At 40.0% G+C, this 25,685-nt stretch overlaps 1 protein-coding gene across 12 annotated transcripts in view; it reads right to left on the bottom strand.

Moving 5' to 3' along the window:
- Window positions 1-25,685, bottom strand: part of RYR2 (ryanodine receptor 2) — a 749,188-nt gene that overhangs the window by 220,218 nt on the left and 503,285 nt on the right. For 8 of the 12 annotated variants that reach the window (XM_046026812.1, XM_046026816.1, XM_046026818.1 and 5 more), the window contains 7 exons: window positions 9,246-9,454; window positions 8,454-8,806; window positions 6,799-6,913; window positions 4,615-4,775; window positions 4,110-4,139; window positions 2,648-2,807; window positions 1,947-2,033 (listed from right to left, as the gene is read on the bottom strand). In XM_046026812.1, coding sequence (XP_045882768.1) covers window positions 1,947-2,033; window positions 2,648-2,807; window positions 4,110-4,139; window positions 4,615-4,775; window positions 6,799-6,913; window positions 8,454-8,806; window positions 9,246-9,454 — 1,115 coding nt within the window. The remainder of the gene's footprint in view (window positions 1-1,946; window positions 2,034-2,647; window positions 2,808-4,109; window positions 4,140-4,614; window positions 4,776-6,798; window positions 6,914-8,453; window positions 8,807-9,245; window positions 9,455-25,685) is intronic. The other 4 variants (XM_046026815.1, XM_046026823.1, XM_046026821.1 and 1 more) reach the window with 1 other exon arrangement.

Below are 25,685 nucleotides of genomic sequence, written 5' to 3'. Positions count from 1 at the left end.
GGAATGTCAAGGAGAGAAGTCAAGGATCACCCCGAGGTTGTGGGCCTGAGCAAGTGACTTTGCTATTCACTGACATGAAGAAGACTGTAGATCGGACAGGTTAGGAGGAGGAGGTACGATGGTCCGCATTTCCATTTTGGACATAATTGGACATATTTAATCTGAGATGTCTGTAAAACACCCAGATGGAAATGTCAAACAGACCAACATTGAGTCAGAGTTCTATGAAAGGACCACTTTTCTGGTTAAATTGTATATACATATATATATGCATATATATATATATATATATATGTGTGTGTGTGTGTGTTTTATATATACAGAAAGAAAAATATATAAAATTTACATATACATGTATACATAAATAGGTATAAATACATATATACACATATATATAATATACCTGTATGTGTTTATATATACGTGTATGTGTGCGAAAAAATATACATGTATATATGTATATATACATATATACATATTTGCTGTCTTTCTCTCATTTTCAATCCTGAATTTGCTATAATATAGCTTGATCCATCATTTTGCTGAAATTCTTCTGGTAAGGTCAGAGAAGCCTTCCTAATGAGTAACAGTCATGGATTCCTTTAGTCCATACTATATTTGCCTTCCTGTGGCTGCTAAGAATCTCATTTCACAAAGGCAGAAACTGAGCTCACACAGCTGAAGGAACATGTCCAAGGTCACCGAGCCAGCCCTGGAAAACCATCTACTGTATCCATCCTGATGTGTGTCTGGCATCACAAATCTACAACTGCAAAATTCAGTTCAGTTCCTTTTCCTGCATTTCAATAAGCTCTTCTGCTTGTTGTATTAACATCCCTTAGTTATCCAAACTAAAATAATTAAAAAATTAATTGAATCCCTGATTCTAATTCAGCAACAAATCTTATCAATCCAACTAACTGTCACATTTTATCCATTTCTCTTCTACAGCACCTTCTCATTTATCATTCTCTATTACAACTTCCACGACTCTCGTCACCTTGTCTCGTGCAGACAGTATCAAATTGGCAGCACCTCATTATTCCTGCCCATTCTCACTCTCGAGACAGCAGACCCCTCTCCACATTGCCACCTCGATGTGACTGCCAATGTATTTTTCCAAAACAAGTTTAATTATACCCAGGCCCCTACTTCACGTTTCCAGTGAATCAACACTGTCCACATAACAGGTGCCAACTTCTTAGCACGGCATTCAAGGCCTTTCCAGCTTGCTGGGACTCAGTTTCCCTTCTATCCACACTGATCTCCAGCCACATCCTGAAAGGCACCCTTGGCGAAAGTCCCAATGAGTTCTTTAACCTCAGCTCTCTGACTCACATAATTTTGCTTTCTTGGGCTCTCTGTCCAGAATGGCCTCTCCTACTAAATGTATTCTGAGAGCTCTTACTCCACAGTTAAGAATCAACCTGCATGTCCTCTCTTCTTTTAGCTTTACTTGATCCACCCCTCCAACCTCCAACTTCTCTGCTCTTCCCTGTGTTCCCACAGTTCTCTATACCTGCCCTGTTCTAGCACTTACCATTATGTAGGAGTTTCAGGTCTTTAAGCCCATTTACTAGTTCAGTTCTGAATTCAATGATTACCGAATAGTATGTTATTGGGCATTTTTATTCCATATAAGCCTAGTTTTATTGAATCTAATACTTATGATGACCACAGAGAAACCCTTTTTTGATCTTAACCATTTCAATGAATTAATAAATACTTTAAATTGTCACTAAAACCCTTTCTAATTAGTTTCATTGCCCCAGTGACCTGAAGGAGATTACAAAACTTTCAAACATGGCTTACTTTTCTTTTAAAGGATCATTTATGTAACTAGCATGAGTACTAAAAAGAAAAAAAATAGTGAATTCATTTAAGAAACAACTGCTATTCCTAATAGAAAGACCCCAAATATAATAACAGCAATGAGTCTTTCTTACCTTTATTCTTCCCAACTCAAACTGGAAAACATTGGGACTTGTTGCTTGTGCAAACACTGCAGGAAATAATTTTGTGCTTGGCTCCACCTTAAATAAACAAATGAATTTGGTAAGATTAGTCAATGAAGGAATGCAAAGAAAAAATATTTTCTTTATAATGACTAAGGAACGCTTTACAGAAGGGGACAGGACAACTGCATTCTCTCAGACAGATACCCTCTTTCTATAATGATTTTGGACTATTTAATGGTGTTACCATATGAACATTTTTGGAGGAATATACTGTTTCCTCTGAAAGGCACTGTTATTATTCAAACGGAGGTAGAAGAGTAGAATTAAACTCATTTCTATTTTTATTTTCTTCTAATTTCTTTTTTTAAAAAGATTTAATTTATTTACTTGCAAGACAGAAAGAGAGGGATCCCATGCAAGGGGAAGGAGCAGAGGGAGAGGGAGAAAGAAAGAAACCTAGGCAGACTCCCTGCTGAGCCCAGAGCCCGAGCCAGGGCTCGATCCCACAAACCTGAGCTCATGACCCAAGCCAAAAATCAAGAGTTGAGACTTAACCAACTGAACCACCCAGGGACCCCACTGTTTCCTTCTAATTTCTAATGTACTTTTTTAAATCTAAAATGTGTTTTCTTCTCATGGGGAAAAAAGGCTTTCTTTCTGGAAGCATGCCATCATCTCTGCCCACAGACCTGGTAGTACGTGCCCAGCTCCTTGCCGTTGGCAGTGAACGTGAGCAGCCCACTGGCAGCGTCCACCACACACCCAATCTCCAGGCCATTGTTGTTGCGTCCTTGCCCGGGGCTCATGCTCTCACCGGCACACACCATATAGCAGTTACTGCGTTTGATGCTGAATTTCAAAAAAAACCCACATTTTCATCTTCGTAGGACCACAGACATAACAGAAAGCGTGTATATCTTGCAAACTAAACCTAAATTATGCTGCGCAAGCAACAAGCTCATGCTGTAATGGGAGAGGTGCACAATGGGCCCGATTCTGTGATTCTGAGCAAAATCCCATTGACTTCGTGGACATTTTGAATCAGGTCTTACACGTCTCTGAATTTCACACCTAATGGAGACAGGTCAACAAGTTGGAACCAAGTAAAAACTGACCTGCACCTTCCCTCCAAAAACTCAAACCAAACTGGACCTTTTTCTGAGGTTCAAAAAAGTTTAACTATTTAATAATCATCCAAATTTGCAATTTTCATTCTCAAAGAGTTCTTTTTTCTTTTTTTAAACCACTTGTTTGGGGATGAGAAGCATTCATTTCCAAACACTATCAAAGTCCTTAGGCAAACTCTACGTGAGCCATCAATGATTCAGTATATTTAAAATTTGACTAAAATGATGCCCCTTTGTGGACAATTCCCGGTGATCTGTTATGAGAGAAAGAATTAGCTAGAATATGCATAAAATCAGCGATATTAACAACAAACCCTTGTTTCACCTTCACCGAAACCTTTACGAGAGATGGTAATAAACCCAAGTGATTTGAGCTTTGCCTCCTTCCTTTTCTCTGCCACAGCAGAGTGGTGTGCTCAAGAAACTAGCAAAAAAAGTCAAAGGCAGGCAAGTAGGAGGAAAAGAAAAAGAAGGCTGAGATAAAGTCAGTTTTGGAATAATCAAGTTGGCTCTGTTTCTTTGCACTACTTACGTAAGATCCGACAACCCTTCCCTACCCTCTATTTCTTAGGTAAAATCATCTCTAAGGTATCCCATCCCTCTGTTGGGTTATTTCCTTATACTGTTGCCATCTCTGAAAATCCAATGTGTCCTGCAAGAATATTCCCGGAGACAGGTGGTTTGGGACCCCCATACTGATGTAAAGCACTCTTGACTGGAGATTTTGGCTCGGCCCACCGTCTCAGGGCTCCAGTGTAACAACCTGAAGGCAGGAGAGTGAGCTTCCAGTCACCACAAACGATGGTATAGAAGAGAAGCAAGGTATGGAGGCCTTTTTCTATGAGACCTGTCACAGCAGATCAGAGAGGATGCATGGGCACAAAAGGTAGAAGCAAATGGTCAGATCTTCTCTTGTCTTATTCCGCAAGGAAGATAGCCTTCTTCACTTTTTTGAAGGTTTGGTTTGAGTTTGGTTTTGTCTTACAAATGAAAAAGGATGGCACAGAAAGTGTAAGTGACTTACCCAAAGCCACACAGCGAGTCAATGGCAAAGCTGAGGAAAGAACCCACTAGTCCTCAGTCTGAGTTCAAATGCGTCCACCTGGTCTCAACTACTAGCCCATATTCTCTTCACGTTTATCTCCCCACCACATCAACAGTTCCCCAGACACATTACGGACCACAGAGGTCTCACATTCACCCGTCCCTAATCGCTAAAACAAAGCCTAAGTATGGGTAACCAAACGGTTAGTCACATCCAACGTCACCTGAAGGAATATATGAATATTACCCAAAAAGGATGCACTGCTCTTACTTTATAATGTTTTTCACTTTTAATATATTCAGATTCCTTACTGGTTTGTAGGAGTAACAAAAAGGACACTGCCATCAATGGTTTGCTGATATTGCTTCTATAAATACAGTATTATTCTGGACATGAAATCCAAGGGGGAAAAAATGAACACCTAGGTTGATCAACATTTTCACCAGATATCATTCATGTAAAAAGAAAATTGAGAAAAACCGACCTCTCATGCACTTTTCCCTTCTCGTCTCCTAGAGTAACGGTTACTGTACGAACTCTGTCCAAGTCAAAGCCTGTATCATATTGATGAAAATCTGATGTAATCCAGCCTACCCAGACGTTAGCAGGTTCTTGGCCAGGGAAGATTCTCACTGAGTAATAGTACTGTCAAGACAGTAAAAACAAGTGTTGGCAAAGTAAGAAGAAACAAAACCTTGATATGCAGTGTCTTTAAACTGCCCTAAGGCTGTTATTTCTTTATTTAAAATCATTTGGCCTAATTCAGATGTTATAGGTACAAAGAACTAACACTGTGAGATAGGTCTTAAATTAGAGCAAAGGGAAATTAAATCAGAAATAATGGGAAAAAGAGAAAAGATTTTGTCAGAGCAAACATTCTAAGTGATTTCAGGCTCTTTATACTCATAAGTATAAAAGTTTTATACTTTCATAAAGTATAAAAGTAAGTTTTATAAAGTAAGTTTATATACATTCATAGCATACCTACAAATATATGTGTACATATATAGTACACTTATGCAGAAAAATAATCCATTTAGGCATGTAAGCTTCATATTCTTTAAGCTTACAGAAGCACACCAATCAGTGCTGGAGTATTTATACCTGTTACCCACTCTTTGAATATGCTTCACCTTTCCTATCAATAACATAGTATTTGACACCTTAAAATCACTTTGAAATAGCTCAGAATATGTGAAAATCTAGCCCAAATGGGGGGGCATGCTACGAGGGCTAGAACTCTATATTTTTTCCCCCACTCGGATTTTTTAGGAAAAGATGTTTTGAAAACTGTAAATAGCATCCGGCAAAACGTGACCTCCGACAAAGTGTGTGAAATCACCTTCCTTTAGACATATCGCTAAGATGAAGGAAATCATATGCACTTGGAAAAATTAAGTGGAAATTAAAATTTTTTCAAGAAACAGGCTAGCAACCCATGGAATGGGAGAAGATATTCGCAATGACACTACAGTCAAATGACTGATATCCAAGATCTATAAAGAACTCCTCAAACTCTACACACACAAAACAGATAATCACATCAAAAAATGGGCAGAAGACATGAACAGACACTTCTCCAAAGAAGACATACAAAGGGCTAACAGACACATGAAAAAAGGTTCATCATCATTAGCCATTAGGGAGATTCAAATTAAAACCACATTGAGATACCACCTTACACCAGTTAGAATGGCCAAAATCAACAGACAGTAAACAACATGTGTTGGAGAGGATGTGGAGAAAGGGGAACCCTCTTACACTGTTGGTGGGAATTCAAGTTGGTGCAGCCACTTTGGAGAACAGTGTGGAGATTCCTTAAGAAATTAAAAATAGAGCTTCCCTATGACCCTGCAATTGCACTACTGGGTATTTACCCCAAAGATACAGATGTAGTGAAAAGAAGGGCCATCTGTACCCCAATGATCATAGCAGCAGGGGCCACAGTCGCCAAACTGTGTGAAGAACCAAGATGCCCTTCAACTGATGAATGGAGAAAGAAGATACAGTTCATATATACTATGGAGTATTATGCCTCCATCAGAAGGGATGAATATTCAACTTTTCTATCAACATGGACAGGACTGGAAGAGATTATGCTATGTGAAGTAAGTCAAGCAGAGTCAATTATCTTATGATTTCACTTACTTGTGGAGCATAAGAAATAACACAAAGGGCACTGTGAGATGGAGAGGAGAAGTAAGTTGGGGGAAATCGGAGGGGGAGACAAACCATGAGAGACTGTGGACTCTGAGAAAGAAACTGAGGGTTTTGGCGGGGAGGGGCATGGGGGGTTGGTGGCGGGTATTAAGGAGGGCACGTATTGCATAGAGCACTGGGTGTGGTACATAAACAATGCATTTTGGAACACTGAAAAAAAATGAAATTGAGTTTTTTAAAAAAAGTAAAAAAAAAAAAAAAGAAAGAAAGAAACAGGACAGCAAATCAGGATTAAGCACACCATCAGGATGTTCTGCCTAAAATAGGTCTCTTAGTAGATAACATATATCAGAATACACCTATACTTTTCAAATTTTCGATCCCCAAAATATAAGCAAATAATAATTTAAAAATAAGCTGGCCAAACCGGATGAATGAAAATGAACTCTTCAAAATGCAACACATAAGAGACAAAGAGGCGTACGTGACAAAAGCTGCAACCTCATACCGTGGATGTTTGCATCAAGTAATCGTAATCATCTCGATCATCTGCAAGGACATCTTCCGTGAGTCTTGCAGAATGGCTCGTACTGTAATCTGGCTTTGTTCTTCGAAGCAAAAATCTGAAATACAGTATAGGATTAAGAATAAGCAACATTCAAATGTTCTGCCTCATTGGAACATGAGCATATAATCATTTTAGTAGAGTGGTTCAAAACCAGGGTGATTTTGCTCCCAGGGGACATCTGGTACTACCTGGAGACATTTTTGGTTGACACAGCTGGGGGTGTGTGCCAATGACATCTAGTGGTTGGAGGCCAGGGATGTTACTAATATCCTTCAATTAATTCTCACAAGTAACTACCTAACCCAGAGCATTGATCATGCCAATGTTGAAAAATTAGGATTTAGTACAAAAAAGGTTCCTAAAATAACTTGCCTCCTTGTCTATAAAAAATACTACTTAGAATACTCTAAGTTTCAACCAAGAAAACAAATATAAACATCTCATAAAGCTAATTCTTAGGAGAAAATATTTGTAAATTATATATCTGATAAGGGGCTAATACCCAGAATATAAAAAGAACTCCTACAATTCAACAACCAAGAAGCAAATAACCCATTAAAAAAAAAAAAAGGGCAAAGAACCTGAAAAGACATTTCTCCAAAGACGGTCCACAAATGGCCTACAAGCACATGAAAAGATACTCAACATCATTAATCATCAGGGAAATGCAAATCAAACCCCCAGCAAAGACGTCATTTCATAGCCGTTAGGATGGCCAATATAAAAAAATCAGAAAGTCACAAGGGTTGCTAAGAATGTGGAGGAACTGGAACACTTGTGCCCTGTTGGTGGGAATATAAAATGGTGCAACTATTGCGGAGAAGACCATGAAGGTTCCTTGAAACCTTAAAAACAGAACCAGCAGCAATTCCATTTCTGGGCCTATGTCCAGAATAATTTGAAGTAGGGCCTTGAAAATATATTTGCACACACATGTTCACCTCAGCACTATTCACAATAGCCAAGAGGCAGAATCAACCCAAATGTCCACCAGTGGATGGATAGCTAAAGGTATCTATACTCAATATGATAATACTCAGCCTTAGAAAGGAAGGAAGTTCTGCCATGTGCAACAACACGGATGAATCTTGAGGGCATTATATTAAGTGAGTTAAGTCAATGACACAGAAAAAAATACATTATGATTCCACTTCAGAAAGGCGTCAAATTCATAGAAATAAAAAGTAGAACAGTGCTTACCACAGGCTGGTGAGGAGATGGAAAAGGAGAGTTGTTTAATGGGGACAGAGTTTCAGTTTTGCAAGATGAGAAAGTTCTGGAGACCTGTCTCACAACAATGCAAATCTACTTCACACTACTCAACTGTACGCTTAAAAAATGGCTAAAATGGCAAATTTTGTTATGTGTTTCTTACCACAATAAAGAAGTGCCTTAAATAAGTAACTCTTGGCATAGATTATGTCTGTGGTAACAAACGAGATAGCAAACAGGTTGCTTTCTTGTCCCCTGTCGAATCCTTTATATGTAGAAGGGGGGTAAGAAGAAACAAGACACTGGGCAATCCCTTGCTCTCTCCTGTACCCCTCCCCACATAATAATGACACATTTTAAATCATGTTGCATATATCAATGACCTTTGTTTCAGACGAGAGGGCTTTTCCTGAGCATAATCTTTGTGGTTATTAAACTCTGGTTTTGTGGCTTCCTTGTCTTTGTCCACTCGATCTGGCACCAGATGGCCATGAGCAGTCTTCATTAGAACCTCAAAGTCAGAATCTGCATCATAGTCCTCCAGATCATTCTTGGGTCCAAAGAGCCCGGCACCTGGAAGTCCTCCTGCCACCATCTTGGAGAAAACCTCTGCGCATTCGATGGGCATGCTCAGCCGATAGAACATGATATCGGTGCTGCTGTTCTGAGAACCGAAGGACTTCTGAGTGACCTTTAAACACGGAGAACTGTCTATGGTGCCATCTATTCTGGTCACCTAGCAAAGGAAGAAGTGGGAATTCAGATGTGAATCCACACCGTCGACCTCCTGATTTTAAAAGATGGCTAACAGACATCATGGCTTTCAAACCCCAAACACGGCCCACATGCGGCAGAGTTTTGTGAATGACGTGATGAAACACAATTAGTACTACGTTACGGACTCAGAGCTCTGAGTCACTTCCAAAGGCAGTTTGGGAAATTCATGTTACAATTCTATTTATTCAGATTGAATCTGGTGTTGCTCAGTAAAGGCCCCATGAAGTGCCTAAAATCAGAACCTCATGCTGTGTTCGGATTCCACCATTACCTAACACTTTAGGGCCACTTTTTAAGTAAGTGGCAAGAACTGTCCAAGGGGGGAATTCTCACGTGTAAAGACATTCATTCCACCCCTGGATTTTGGCAATGGTCTGAATTTTAAAGAAAAAGCAAACCTCAATATGCTCATGATTAGATGGGACCTGGAGAAACTGAGGAAGCCTCTTGCTCAGCCACATCGTAATATCCCTGTTCGTGTTAACAGCAAATGGTTCATAGCCCTCTTGTAAGCCACAGATGGTGAAATATTTCAAGGTGCTGACGTCCTTTCCAAAGTTCATGCGGCCCACCTGAGCCACTCCAAGGCTACAGACAGGAATGAATCCTGGGAAGAAAGAAAAAAAAAATCAAATGTTCAGTATCATTCGTGTGACAGCCTGTTTGATTGGCATTCCCAAAAGCATTGTTCCGGAACTCTTGTCTTTGGGATAGACGTTGGCGTGAGGTAATACAGTATTTGGAGAAAAGAGACCATTGACGCTAAGTATTAAATGTAAGGGTCAGAAGATCAGGGTTTGATCATAATTTACTAAACATGGCCCCTAGATAAGACCTTCCTTTCACCCCAGACTTCTGTGAAATGAGAGAAGTGCTCAGCAGCCCCCAGTCCTCCTGGGATCTTAGGGTGGACAGTAACAGAAGGATGTCCCCAACCCACAGTCTCTTAGCTCAGGAATGCATGGGACTCCCTCGCAGAGGGAAAGTAAGAAGGAAGTAAATGCCAAGTGGGCTGCTCTTCAATCTAGAACAAGCCCTTGAAACATGGGACTACTGAGCACAGCCTGAGCCACAGACTTCTTCATATAGAACTCAAAAAAAAAAAAAAAAGATGAAAGACAACATTTTTAAAAGTTTTCATTCACTTACAGCTGCTTTTGATTTTTGGGGAAAAAATTGTGCCTTTTTCTGGGGGACACTAGATCTAAGTATAGAAAACATATGTAAATAAATAAATATTCAGAAGTAGTTGCTAAAAATCCCACTGAAATGCCTCCATCTGTCCCCTTCCCTTTGATGTCACTGCCATTATAGATTAAGTGGGACAATTCACGCCTAACCTAAATAATTAAGGTATGAAATCAAAGTATAAGTTAAAAGGAAACAGGAAACTAAATCAAAAGCAATAAAAACAACAGGGGCGAAAACCAAACATTTCATCAGCTAATCTAATGTGTGGCAGGATTAGTAAATCTTTTCCCTACTGAATAAAAAGGGGAATCTACGTTAATTCTGTTCATTGTTTCTTTGAATTCTTTGTAACTGGTTGTCTTTAGCCAGGGGCTGGGATGAAATTTTTTAGGGGTGGGGGGGTATGTGGAGGGATGTTTATGTACTCTTCATTTCCTTCTAGAATATTTTACACAGAAATTCCAGTAGTCAGCACAATAAATACAGTCTACGGAGTAGAGGATCTAATTTACGGATCAAAAAAGCAGTGGATCCTAAGAAAAAGCTAGCAACTATCTACCATTATGCTTTATATTTCTTCCCTTGTTGAAATTAGTGACAATAAACACAATATATAACCCTCAAAATAGCATGAGACAGCAAAAATTACATCCCATAATCCATAATGATTTCACTCAGTTTGTATTCATTGGGATATATACGCAAATAAATGGTTGTAGAACAGAGCTACCGACCAGGAAGCAAGAACACACCCAGCTGTGTTCAAGGAAGTGTGAATGATGAGTTTCTAGTTAAAACTAAAGCCCACAGCTGTGTCTGCAGCTGTGTCTTGAAGCAGCAGTCAAGGGAAATTGTTTGAAAGAAGTGTCCCCAAAGGAATCAAAGGAAAGGATTGGATAAATACAATGGACCTGAGACAGCCTGAGCTACATTTGCACAAATTGGCAAATCTAACACCCATTTGACATAAACTAGGGGATACCAAGATAGAAACATCTCGGATTGTAAAGACTTACTTCTTGCTAGTCACTTTACGTGGAGAAAGAATTCCTACCCTATAAGGGAAAATATATACATTTGCATAGTAGATTTTGGGGTGTTTGTTATACTAATATCCAGACTTTTCTGTATGTTTGAAATATTTTCATAAGAAAAAAAAAAAAACAAGTAACTGGGGTTGCCCACAAAGATTTATATCCCAAACTGTTCACTGTGGCTGTGTTTATGATCAGAGGACATTGTTAGCACAGTAAGTATGTTTTTCCCTTGAGATGTAATACTATTTAGTCTTTGAAACTGGTTTTCAATGATTCATTAATATATAGAAAAATATTCATAGTAAATATTATTTTATGAAAGAAAGCTATAGCATATGATTTATTTTGAAAGCTGGGAAAACATCAAGTTTTTTTTTTATTTAATTAATTTATTTTTTCAATGTAACAGTATTCATTGTTTTTGCACAACACCCAGTGCTCCATGCAAAACATGCCCTCCCTATTACCCACCACCTGTTCCCCCAACTTCCCACCCCTGACCCTTCAAAACCCTCAGGTTGTTTTTCAGAGTCCATAGTCTATTATGGTTCGCCTCGCCTTCCAATTTTTTTTTTATAAACATATAATGTATTTTTATCCCCAGGGGTACAGGTCTGTGAATCGCCAGGTTTACACACTTCACAGCACTCACGATAGCACATACCCTCCCCAATGTCCATAACCCCTTCCCCCTCTCCCAACAGAAGTTTTTTTATTAGAAAATTACAGAATGGTTTAACGCGCTTTGTTCTTCCCTTTTTTGCTTCTCAGTTTAACACATTTTCTTGGCTGAATATGTATTTTCCTATGAAAACAAGTGGTAGCCTTTGTAAAAATACACTAGTCACTTAATAAACTGGAGAGCCAGAATATGCCTACACCCTTCTCATACAGAAATGTGTAAGAGTAACGCGGATATAAAATAGTCAAACAAGTTCAGCCTTTCGAAGATCAAGCTCTCAGCGCTGCTGGGTGTACGGTGAGTTCAGCATCAGAAATCTTCCCAATAAAATGAAATGAGTACAAATTCATGAAGAGCAATTTCATAATATGCATCAAGACACTTTCAACCATTCATTTCCTTATCCAATAAATACTTATGAGCAGCTCCCAAATGCCAGAAACTGGGAATAAAAGTTGACTGACATGAAGACATCAGCCCGAAGGTACTCACAGTCTAATGAGGGGGGAAGACAGGCAAAGACGTTATACCTCTTGAACCATCTACGGAGATGGGGTGCTAAGAGCAGAGGAAGAGGAGAGAGATGAAAATCAGGTGCGTTTCTCATCAAAGATGGCGGACGGGTGCAGGTCCTCTGAAATGACTAAGATTATGGAGCTTGAAGTCTGAGACCTGCACTAAAATCTCTGTTCCACCAACTCTCAGCTTTTTGACCTTTGACAAGGTAAATTCTCTGAGCGTTGATCCTTTTTTCTGTAACATCTGCCCCACAGGATTATGGTTTTAAAAATGAGATCCTTTGTGGGTAGTGCTTAAAACATGGATGCTCAGTGAACAAAATTTAAAACTGGGGGGAAGGTAAAAGTAACTAAACAGCCACAATAGAAGAATGGACAAGTATGATATATGCACAAAACTGAGTATGTGCAGGCATCAAAAATCATGTTCAGGACTCATTTGATTATAACTGCAGAGAGAGAGAAAACCAACATGACAAAATTAGAACAGGTGGTGATTCCCAGTGGAAGGTAAACAGGTGTCCACTGCACTATTCTCGCACTTTTCTGAAAGGTTATTTCTCAAAATAGAAAGTTGGTTAAAAAAATCAAAGGTTAAATTTAAAATGTTTTTATATCATGGAACAGCATTTATAATATTACATTAAAAAGGTGGCTGGAGAACATTATTTTAACATCTCAATGCTTCAAATGGAAGAAAAATACATTAAAATCAAATCCCTGATATGAGGACATGGAGAAGCAACATGGGGGGGTAGGAGATAGGAGAAGAATAAATGAAACAAGATGGGATTGGGAGGGAGACAAAGCATAAATGACTCTTAATCTCACAAAACAAACTGGGGGTTGCTGCGGGGAGGTGGGATTGGGGGAGGGGGAGCGGGCTACGGACATTGGGGAGGGGAAGCGAACCATAAGAGACTATGGACTCTGAAAAACAACCTGAGGGTTTTGAAGGGTCAGGGGTGGGAGGTTGGGGCAACCTGAGGGTTTTGAAGGGTCAGGGGTGGGAGGTTGGGGGAACAGGTGGTGGGTAATGGGGAGGGCACGTTTTGCATGGAGCACTGGGTGTTATGCAAAAAGAATGAATACTGTTACGCTGAAAAAATAAATAAAATGAGAAAAAAAAAAAAAAATCAAATTTCTCTCTGGGTAGTAGGAATCTATATAGTTTTTAGCCATTTTCATTATACTCCCTTCCTTGTATTTTCCAAATATTCAACCAGAATTTATTACTTCTTGATAAACAAGTAAATAGATGTAATGTTTCATTAGTTTACGGCAGATATATACCTGTACATGGTATTTTTACTGCCTTCCTGTTTTAAGGCCCTTTCAGGGCATGTATTCCTGAAAGAACATCCATAAGTAGAAATGGGTATATGTTTTCCCCTTTTTAATTTAGATGGAGTCAAACTTAATAAAATTTAAATCATACTGTGACTTCTGAAGATGTGGTTTTATTTTGTTTTGTTTTGTTTGTAGAGAGTGGGAGAGAGACTGCTGTCTGTGGGAGGTGGGGAGCGGTAGAGGGACAGAGAGAAACTTAAGCAGGTTCTGTGTCCAGTGCAGAGCTGGACGAAGGTCTCGATCTCACAATCCTGAGATCACGACCTGAACTGAAATCAAGAGTCAGGTGCTTAACCTACTGAGCCACCCAAGCACCCCTGAAGATGTAGCTTTTATAAAACTTCTGTCATCATAAGATGACCAATATTTCTAAAAATTCCATGTTTTTAAATTAGCGTATGCACAGCAGGAACATCTGGATGGCCATGACATCATGGAAGAGAGTAGAGGGAAACTACAGTACTTTGTAGTCACGTGACAGAAACGCCAGGCATCAGGCCCCTGCATTTGGCCGGTACGTGGCAAAGTGTCTAGCAAATAAAGGTACAGACAATAGATAACATGCCTGTCACACGAGGCTCCCTAGTAGTGGATAATGGTTCCTGAGTGTTTTTAACTGATGCTCCTCCAACATTAACAACCGTTGGTTTGAGATAGGAATCGTTATTATCACTTTCCTGACAAGGCAACCAACCTTTTAGCTTAAATTGTTTGCTCACAACCAAGTAGCCAGAGAAGAAACCCAGGCCTGCTCGATCGTAAGGGCCATGCTTTAAGTCAGGGCTATACATAACCAGAGGACAGAGTAAGGTTTCGTGGCCCATACAGTCTGGTGAAACGCCTCAAACTTGAGTGAAAGTCCAAAAGGGGCCGAATAAATAAATGAATGTGTGTGACGGTATTCCAATAAAACTCTGTTTACAAAAATAGGTGGCAAGCTGGGTCTGCTTCAGGCCTTAGCATGACAACCCCTGCTCTAAGTTACTCTTCAACACTGTCTTCTTTTAGGGTCCGGCCCTGCCATTCATTAAGTATTTAATGAACACCTACCACGTGCCAAGCACCATTCTTGGCTGGGGATACAGCTGTGAACAGAATGCTCCCTTTCTGGAGCTCACCTTTGGGCAGGCGTACTAAGTAAATAAATATAGTTATATATACAGATATAAAATACGATGTCAGGAAATGATAAATGCTATCAGGACTTCCTGAATGTCTGCCATAAATTAAGCAAGATGGGTTGATAAATGACATCATTCTTAACCACTGCCCAGAGCAAAACATGGTAATGGAGGTTCAATTCTTTATCAGTTCGAAATAAGCTGAACACACAAATATGAGATGAGAAAACAGATTTCCCCAGATTCAGGCATATACCTCGGCATAAGTAAAATGTTGATCCTACCTTCCTGTGCTTTGCCTTCTCCATCTTCTGTTGCAGTTACCTTAACTGACACCCTGCAAATAACAAAGCCTGGGGATGTCTAAGGGAAGTTTTCTTCCTGGCGGTGGATCTTAAATTTAGTCCACACGAGTCCCATTGGCTTCTTGGGGCCGAGCCAGACCCACCCTAGCCATTTGTAAATCTGTTGAAACAGTAGCTACAACGTATGGTTAAACTGCTTCCTCCAACAAAAGACAGATGGCTTCAGCCAATTTTAACTTTCTCCGTGGATAAAAGCCTCCCTGCTCCAGAGCAGAGGGGTGTGTGACAAGCGTGCGAGTCCAGCCAAGGAATTGGCAGTCACAGGATGTGGGGGTGTGATGGGGTGTGAAATCTGTGGCGGGGGCTAAAAGGAAAGAAGATAAAGCAGATCCCAAGCATACCAGCTTGTTGTAGGAACACACGGTTTCAGACTTCGAAACTTCTGAACTACAGATACAAATCCACATTTATAACCCAAGCCAAATGGCCAGAAGCAGTAAAATGGCCAATATCAGACTAAAAGGTACATCTGAATTATTTGATCTGAAGGAAGAACAGCACAGAGTATGTGCCAGATAATATATAAGCACTTTCCCATTTATTATTAATTATTAACCTCATTTTTCAAGATGAGGAGACAAATATTAAGTTAAATCATTTGTTTCAGGTCCTATAGTTGGTTAAATGGGAAGCGAGTCTTTGAATCAAGAATGCAAGAGGGAAGGGTGCCTAGGTGGCTCAGTGGGTTAAAGCCTCTGCCTTTGGCTCAGGTCATGATCCCAGGACCCTGGGATCAAGCCCAGAGTTGGCCTCTCTGCTCAGCAGGGAGTCTGCTTCCCTCCCTCTCTCTCTGCCTACTTGTGATTGCTGTCTGTCAAATAAATAAATAAAATATTAAAAAAAAAAAGAATGCAAGATGGAAGGTAAAACAGAAATAAGACCGACTTGCCTTAGATTTCTGGGATCTTTAGAACTGGAAGGGGCATAAAGAGATCATTTCCAGTTAGAGCTTTTCATTTTAAGGAAATGAAAACAGAGAGGCTATTTGCCCAAAGCCATGCAGGAAGAATTATTTTCAGAATTGGGAAATAGCCATACAGGAAGAATTATTTTCAGAATTGGGTCTAGAACCAGGACTTCAGACATGAAATCTGCTGCTTCTATTCCACTTTGGCTTAGAAAACAACTTGGCAAATACACTGGGTAAGGCCTTCGGGGATTTACTGAGTTGCAAGCACATCCTTAGTGCAAAGACTTTGTAATACCAACTTTGACCCAAAGAGGGACATCCCCACACTTTCCTCCTGACTCTCGGTTCACTCCAGATAATCAAGATCAGTAGGCAATTTTATTTTTGATCCTGAATACTACTAAGTGTCCTCTTTTCATCAATATACACAATGTAAATGTCAGTTAACTGGTCAGGTTAAGCTAAGCAGAGTTCGGTTTTCACTGAACTCGTCAATCATTTCACAGTGAATTTCCCCAAATAACGCATGTAGAAAATATACAGGTAAACTCAACAGACAGAAACTAGATAATCTGAAATTCAACTCTAAACAATAAAAGTAAGTTTCCCTCATTTGTTAAAGTCTTATTTAAGAGTTGTATTCTTGGAGAAGCCCAAAGAATTTCTAGAATCTCTCTTTTCTGAATCTAGACAAAACCATGAAATGGAATATGCCAGTTCCCAACATCTTCAGACTCTAGAGTTTGTCTACCATTTTGTAAATAACTGTCTCTATCGTTACTCAAAATACCCAGTGTCCCAACACAATTTGGGGCTGTTTGGATGGCTCCACTGTAGTGGAGCTCTAGACTTCTTCTCCCAGCCAGTGCTAATTTTTAATTATGAATATCCTTAGTAAGTCACTGTCCCGGGTGGGATACAGACCTGCCCCTGAGGTCTGTAACAACAGCAGGTTTTGCAGAGTGACAGGACAGATGTTATGGGGGAGCTGGAGGGCAAGGATCTGGGACGGCACCCTCCTTCTACTACTCTTAAATTCATGTCGTGTCAAAAACCTTCTCAACCTTCATCCATGAAGTGGTTAAACTGTTGCAATATTTCAACTCAGCATAAAAAGAGTATGTTGTTTCTGAGGGTTCCATGCTCCTGTTTCCATCTTTCTTTTTTTAAAGGTAGCACGACAAAATCAGTAATGGAAAGTTATGCTTCCCTCTCTTTTTCCTTAGAGGGCTTTTCAGCCTGAAGCTATGCAGTTATTTTCATTACAACAATATTCTTCTGTTTCGCTCCTGTGGAGAGGAATTCCGTGCCATCTGAGCCCTGGGTGCTCTGTTTCGCTCGCTGTTCTTCCAGGTGGCAGACAGAGCGTCACAAGCATCAGTTCTGGATTTGATTATAATCTTTACAGATGCAGAACCTGAGGGCCCTGAGCTGATCTTTACTTACAGAACAGCCAACGAGGTTGAAAAAGCTCCAGTGTGATGAGGCAATAACACAGCCCAAGATATGTACCTACAGCCGACTTCATCAAAGGCAGGTGATCTCCAGACAAAATAACTATTCTCTTACCATACGGCGAGATTTTAAATGACTCTCTTCCTTGCTTTAAATCAAGGGTATGATTAGCTCTACAAACCGCTGGTAACAGAAGGCTCAGCACATATAGAACAAGAGCGCTACTAGGTTAGCAGGGGACACGTGCGGAGGGGGAGGTGTTTCAGTTTCCTAGGGCCGCCATGTAACAAAACACCCCCGACTGGGTGGGTGAGACAACAGAAATTTGTTCTCATGTTTCCAGAGACAGAAAGTCCAAAATCAGGGTGTCTACAGGTTTGGTTTCTCCAGAAGCCTCTCTCTGTGGCTTGGGGATGGCTGCCTTCCCGTGGCCTTTCCTCTGTGCATGGGAACCCTTGGTGTCTCTTTGTCTTCTTGCGAGGACCAGTCATCCCCAATTAGGGCCTGACCCTTATGAACTCATCTAACCTGAGTGATTTCTTTAAAGGCCCAAATACAGTCACTTTAGGGGGTTAGGGTTCCAACATATGAATCTGGGTGGGGTGCACAATTCAGGCTGTAACAGGTGGGTTCGAACGTGGTTAAATTCAGAATGTCATATCCCCAGCAAACACATCTTCTCGGAAGCCATGCTTGCTTGCTGAGCCCCGAGAGACCCCAGGATTTAAAGAATCTGAACTCTAGGAAGAATTTCACTCAACATTCCCACAAGGCATTTCTTCTTTTTTTTTTAAAGTAAGCCTTGCTGATTTCTCATATGCTTCAGGAGGTGGCAAGCCCCAGCAGAAGTAAGACATGCATTCGTCTTTACTGTAGTAAAAACTGGCTCATAGTACATAAGTTTTTTTTCAAGTGTGGGACGTGAGCTACGTGTTCAAGAAAATTCTGTGCACCATCAGCATGTTAGGAAATGTCATATCATTTGTACATTTCACCAGTTTCTTTGTTTCCTTTTTTGCTTTATTGTTGCGCTTTTGTTTTGCTTTTCTGACATATTTTTCTTTACATTTTGTGAGGGAATCTGAAATGTATAGTATGTGACAGTTAAGAAAGTGACTCAGTAGAGCTGGTCAACAAGCAAACGAAAGAACAAAGAAAGGAGGGAATGCATTTTAAGTTAGGGTGTAACTACCATGTTTACTACTCACGTAATTTTAGGGGGGTTTGGTATTGCTTTAGCATAAGTGAGGTTTAAATGGGAGGCTTGGATGCATCCATTTATTCCAGTTGAAGTTAGTGATAATTAGTTTTTGACCTATGGAAATGTGTCCTTTGTGCTTTTAAGTAATAAGTTATCCTTATAAGGAAGGAAAGAAGGCACAGGGCTAATACAAAGTACAGTTTGCAATGAGCTGGTACTTGGGACCAAGATTCTGTTTTTAAATTGGGGAACTGGGTTACATCATGAGTGAACTGCCAGGATTTCCTTCAGTTTCTCCAGAGACATAGAGAAAAAGCCACTGGCTAGTCTTCCTGGCTTCTTTCCTCTAGGCTAATAAACCAAATCTCGGGCTTTGAGATTCTGCCATTCTGATGGCACCAAAAACAAGAGCCAACCCAACAGCTCACCAAGGAGAAGGTCATTTCTCCCTGAGGCCTGGAGCAGCTTTGGACATTTGATGAAGGGCTCTTCTCTCCCTGAGGTGGCCTCAGACTGACCCTAAGAAGAGAGGGCAGGGTGAACACCTCATTCCCACTACCTCAGCGCAATTATAGAATGGGAGAAGAGATTTCCAATGAGATAAACCTCCCCCACAGAGGAGACGCATCCTTTGAATTCCTGTTCAGAAACTCTTTTGAAAAGTATTCTCTTGTGGAGAACCATGGTGGAACATGGACGGGAGACCTCTCCCCAGGGTCAGGGTTCCAGAGGAGGAAGCAACAAGAGGCACTGAGGTGACAGGTGGGACCCAAGGCGACCAAATATTAGGGAAGTGACAAAGAGGGAGAAAAGCAAAGAAAAGAAACTTGGGACTGTGGGAACTGTGAGTCGTTCACTTTGGAGGGCTTGCCTGCCAACACGAGGCACTGTGCTCGTAAGACACAGGCCATTACCATTCCTTATACCAGACCCTTATTCTCTCCGCTGTAAAAGGAAAAATTCTTCATTATCTGTGCTGGAGATCACACCCTCTTCCCCTTCTCAGGAATTTCAATGAATACCGTCTCTCGGACTTTTACCATCAATTTCTCCCTCTCTACTAGATTATTCCCCAAAGCTCTACAGACATGCTCACGAATCCTATTTCTTCTTTAAGAATCTCAAGTGCACAGCAGTGGAAAGTGGATTAATTACAAACTGTTGTTCCCGACACGCGTGTCATGACCTGATTTTACTTCATTCTTTAGTTGGCCCTTTTTAGATCCTGTAATAAGCATCCGCTAACCCACCACCCAAAGGAAAACCTAGAGCCTTAACGATAGCCTACATCTAACCACATTATGCTGACTTTCCCATCTCCCTGCCTCCCTCCCCCTGAAAAACCATCGCCCCAAATCCTAAGATCAGCACTCTCTTACTTTCTCTATCTGTACTTTTAAAAACAGACTTTTAAGGTTTTGATTATGTGAAACTTTTACAAAAACGGTAGCATCCTCTATGATTCTTGTACTCATTTCCTATTGCTTTTGTAATAAAATACACCACAAATTTAGTGGCTTAAGACAAAACCAATTTATTAGCTTGTATTTCTGAAGGCTAGAAGTCCAAAATGGATTTTACTTGGCTACAAAGTGTCCCCGGGGCTTGTGCTCCTTCTAGGGACTCTGAACTCTGGGAAGAAATCTGTTCCCTGCCCTTTCTAGAAGCTCCCTACCTTCCCCGACTTCTTGACTCTTGACTCCTTCAGAACCAGCATCTTCGTATCACTCCCCTCTCCTGTGTCCCTGCTTACTGCTGCCTCCCTCTTGAAAGGACCTCTGTGATGACCCTGGAACCATCCAGAAAATCCAGGAGAGCCTTACGAATGCAAGACAGTTACCTTAATCACATCTGCTAAATCCCTTTGCCACACAGAAGGTAATCTATTGGCAGGTTTTAGGGAGTGGACACGGACCTCTCTTCGGGGCACTGTCTTTGCCTGCCCTAGTTACCTTTCAGGACTTACTTCTCTCCTGGACATATTCCTAGTCCACCTGTCACTGTAGCTTCCCACCCTACTCACCCATCCTCCTGCAAGTGTTACTGATGGGATGGCTTCCTGGCTTTGGCTACTGTGAGCAGCAGTGTTCCTATGAACATTCTTGTTCATGTCTCCTGCTGTAGAGATATATAAAGGTCACTGGGGAACTGGAACAGACTTTTTGGGCCATGCATATGGAAATATTCAAATTTCAGAGATACTGCCAAACTGTGTTTTTGTTTTTTTAAGCGAGAGCACCATGTGCACCCCTAAGAACCAAGGAAAGCAGTCCTAAGGAAAGCCAACACTTGGTATTGCCCAATATCTAAAAAAATTTTGCCAACAGAATATATCTAAAATAGCATCTAATTATGGTTTACACTTCCCTGATCATTAATAATAACAAATATTTCCTCAAATGCTTATTGCCAGGGTGCCTGGGTTGCTCAGTGAGTAAGCATCTGCCTTCGGCTCGGATCATGATCCCAGGATTCTGGGACTGAGCCCCGCATCAGGCTCTCTGCTCGGCAGGAAGCCTGCTTTACTGCTTTACCCTTCTCCTATTCCCTCTGCTTGTGTTTCCTCTCTCATTCTCTATCCCTCTGTGTCAAATGAATGAAAAAAATCTAAAAAAAAATATATTTATTGCCCATCTGGATTTATTTGATGAGATGTCTACTGAGGACTTTTCATCCTTTTTCTTCGTGATTTCAGTTCTTTATGCTTTTCTTGACACTAACATTTTTTTCAGTTGTTTACATTGTATTTGAGTTCTCTGACCTCACTAATAAATCATTTCTCCATTCCTTTTAAGGTTTCTTTGGTTGCTCTTTAAATGAAAGTTCTTAAGTTTGTATAGATGGATTTACCAGTCTTTTATACTCACTAGGTTTTTGTTTTATAATTGCTTGTTCTACTCTAAGATAAAGGTTTCCTATCCCATTGTCTAAAAAGATTTAACTATATTTCCTACCAAGAATTGCAAAGATTTGTTTTTGACATTTAAGTCTTCAGTCCATTTGGTGCTGGCTGTTACAAATACAGTGTAAGGAAATGATCTAATTCATTCAGATCCCAATCTCCCTGTCTCCAGCACCCTGACAATGCCACCCATCATATTACAAGGTTCCAAACGTGGGCTGATGGTTTCTTCTACCCTCTCTAATCTATCTTATGGATTCCTTTGCCTGTCCCTGCACTAATACTACATGTCTTAGTGCTTATAGCTTCAAAACAAATCCTTACTGGGGTGCCTGGGTGGCTCAGTCAGTGAAGCATCCGACTCTTGGTTTTAGCTCAGATCGGGATCTCAGGGTAGTGAGATCGAGCCCGGCATCCTGCACCACGTTCAGCATGGAGTCTGCTTAAGATTCTCTCTCTCTCTCTTTTCCACTGCCCCTTCATCCCCACGCATGCACACACATGCGCTCTCTCTATAATAAATCCATCTTTTAAAAAACTCTTATCTATTTTATCTTTCAAAATCAATACAGTACAACATATACCCTATCCCTGTTCTTCTTTATCATAAGTAATCTCGAGATTGTTAGTCTTTTACTCTTCTCTATACATTTTGGCAACATTATACCAAGCCCCATGAGAAAGTTCTTGAGATTTTAAAAGACAAAGTATGATGCTTGGATGGGATCTATACATCAATTTTGGAAGAACTAATACCTTAAAGCTATTGTCTTCCTTCTGAACATAATACAGCTCTCATTTACTGAGTAATAAATCTCTTTTTTGAGCCATTTTATTAAGGTGTGATTGACATAGCAAAGGTTGTACATACTTAATGTACACAACTTGATGACTTTGGAGATAAGTATACACCTCAGAAATCATCTACACCATAAACATATCAGTTATCTCCAAAAGTTTACCCCTATCATCATCATCATCATCAACAATGTGTGTGGGGGGGTGTGTGTAAGATAAGAACACTTAACATTTACCTTCTTTGCAAAATTTGAGGCATGTAATTCAGGCCTATAGTTAACTAAAGGCAGGAACTCTCTAGGACTTACTCATCTTGTATCACTGAAGGTTTGTACCTTTCGATTAACACTTCTCTAGTTCTCCCTTTCCTTAGCCCCTGGCTGCTACCATTCTACTCTCTACTTCTGAGTCTGACTGTTTTAGATTCATCATTTCTAAGTGTATCATGTAGTACTTAGTACCCGTCGTTCCATATCTGGGTTATTTCACTTAGTCTAACGTCCTCCAGCTATCCATGTTGTCACAAGTTACAGCATTTACTTCTTTTCTAAGGTAGTAACATTCTATTGTACATAAATTTCATATTTTCTTTATTCATTTATCTGTCAACAGACACTTCAGCTGTTTCCTTACCTTGGCTGTTGTGAATCATCCTGCAGTCTACCAGTTGACTTCCCATGAACAGTGCATGAAGGTTTCCTTTTCTCCACACCCTCACCAACATTTCCTATCTTTAATTTTTTGGGTTTGTTTTTTTTTTTTTTTTTTTTGATCACAGCCATTTTGACAGTATCTCATTATGGTATTGAATTGCATTTTCCTGGTGATGAGTGATGTTGAGCACCTTTCCATACAACTGTTGGCCACTTGTATGTCTTCTCTGGAGAAAAATCTACTTGGTTCCTTTGTCCATTTTTTAAATAGGCAGTTTGTTGTTGTTTTTGCCAATGACTTACAAGAGCTCCTTATATATTTTGAAAGTTATCCTTTATCAGATATATGGTTTGTAAATATTTTTTCCCACTCCACAGGTTACCTCTTCATTGTGTTGATGGCATCCTTTCTTGTGCACAAGGTTTTTAATTTGGTGTAATTCCACTATCTATCTTTCCTTTTCTTGGCTGCTTTTGGTGTCATAACCAAAAAAAATCATTGCTAAGAGCACTGCCAAATAGCTTTTCCCCTATGTTTCCTCTTGTCATTTCACGTTCAGTTCTTATGGTTAGACTAATAGTCTTCAGTCTATTTTGAGTTGATTTTTCTATATAGTCAAAAAACATTGTGTATAGTCCAAAATTGGATAAAAGGTCCAATTGCTTTTTTTTTAATGTGTCAGTATCCAATTTTCCCAACACTAGTTATTGAACAGACTACCCATTTCCCATTACAATGTCTTGGTATCTTTGCTGAAGATCAGCTGACCAGATATGATAAATTTCTTAACGAAGTTACTCTATCAATAAAGTTTAATGATTTCCTCTGTAAACACTTTGTTCACCTTCTGTTAGGGTGATAACTAGTTCCTGAAAATTCCTGATGTTACTGTGGATGCTATCTTCTCTTCAGTCTAGTTTCAGATTTGCTTCTAGCATAGAAATGCTAACTTGCTAAGTGCTTCAATTATTCCTAGTAAAAGCTATAGATTCTTCAGTTTTCTCTGTAAATAACTACATTATCTGCAAATAATGATAGATTTGTTGTTCCCTTTATTCCAAATCTCATTGTCACTTCCAATTTCATTTCTTGTCATATCACAAGTTTGAAAAAGAATTTACGATAGACTTTTTCTTTTCTTTCTCTTTCTTTCCTTTTTTTTCCCCCCTTATAACACCACACTTCCTAGCACAGGAATGTACTGTAATTGCTAAAGTACTAAAAGATTTTGTAAGTGTTCTATATTTAAATTCTTCTTACATGTCTTTATATCTGTGCCATGCTTGATATGGCATGTGTTACCATCATCATAATTCCTCCTTATCTCTACAGAGACAGTGAACTCAAACCCATTAACACTGGTTATTAAAGCAATCAAAAGAACCATGTGGGAAGATCAATGGAAATACATATGTATATTTCCATATATATATATCTCCAATCTCTACCAGCCCTGTTCTTGTCCCCTACCTAACATGGTAAGAATCACCTCCACAGAGCTCTTAAGGAAGTCTATCAAGAAATGCTTCATATGAAAATGATTACTTAAAAAAAAAAAAAGCTTTAGTCCCAAATTGGATTAGAGATAACCATCTCTGACTTTAATAAGATAGACTAGATTCAGTCAGAACTCCTTTCAGGCTCTTGCTAAGGGACAGGTGTCCTAGCTTGGCTGGCTACTAGAACTCTGTGGGTAACAATATGAATGTCAGCCACTATGGGCAACACGGTTTGTGACAGAAATGACTCTTGATTAGTTAACTGCATATGGACTGGGAGAACCACACACACATCTCAGTGACTCCTGAGGAAGTGGCAGGTTCGAGGCTGAACATGCTCAAGTTCCTCTTCGCTATCCCTCTGAGTAGACTGGCTCCAAGGATGGCCCTTGCAGTACTCTGGCCACAACAGCATATCCCTGTGGCTTCTCATACTTGCTCTTTTGAGCCCCGTTTGTCTCGAGGACTGTCGCTCAAGGGTGACGGGTAAATTAAGGAGCCCATCTCAGGGTCTCCTGTTACACCCAGAGCAGGCCCATCGAATTTCTTATTTTTCAGTAAGCTGTGGGAAGTTAATTGATAGGGAAATGGAAAATTCCACTCCAAAAAGCATTTTCAAATCACAGGCATTGGATAAATTCCATTTTATGGAAGAAAATTTAGATTACAAGTGGGCTCTATGAAGTTAATTGCGAAGGATCATGGCTACGTGAAAATAATAACCTGCCTTGGAGACCAGAAATATACCTCTCCAACACCTCAAACCAAAGCCCAACAATATTCACATAAAATTTTCAAACAACTCACGAGAAAGCTATATGGACTCTCTCATAGTGATACCAACTATGAGAGTCATTTTTTAAATTTTAAAAAATTCTGTGAAGTGTAAAGTCATAAACATTTATAAGACTATACCAGCCAGACTAGCTCAGTCTATTTCACCTCCACAATGTGACTGACTAGTCTTTGCAATAGCTCCACGAGCATGAACATTTGTTATGTGCTTAAATAGTATGGATGGGCATTCCACGTTGTTTAGAATTCTAACACCATTCTCTGAATTTATGTGGCATAAATTAAGCAAACAGAGCTCACACAGGCACTTCCTTCCAATGAAGGAAGGCACAGCATACAACAATTTCTAAACAACCGATT

This window comes from Meles meles, chromosome 13 (genome assembly GCF_922984935.1).
Source record: "Meles meles chromosome 13, mMelMel3.1 paternal haplotype, whole genome shotgun sequence".
Taxonomy (NCBI): Eukaryota; Metazoa; Chordata; class Mammalia; order Carnivora; family Mustelidae; genus Meles; species Meles meles.
This window is presented reverse-complemented; position numbering and strand designations above follow the sequence as displayed.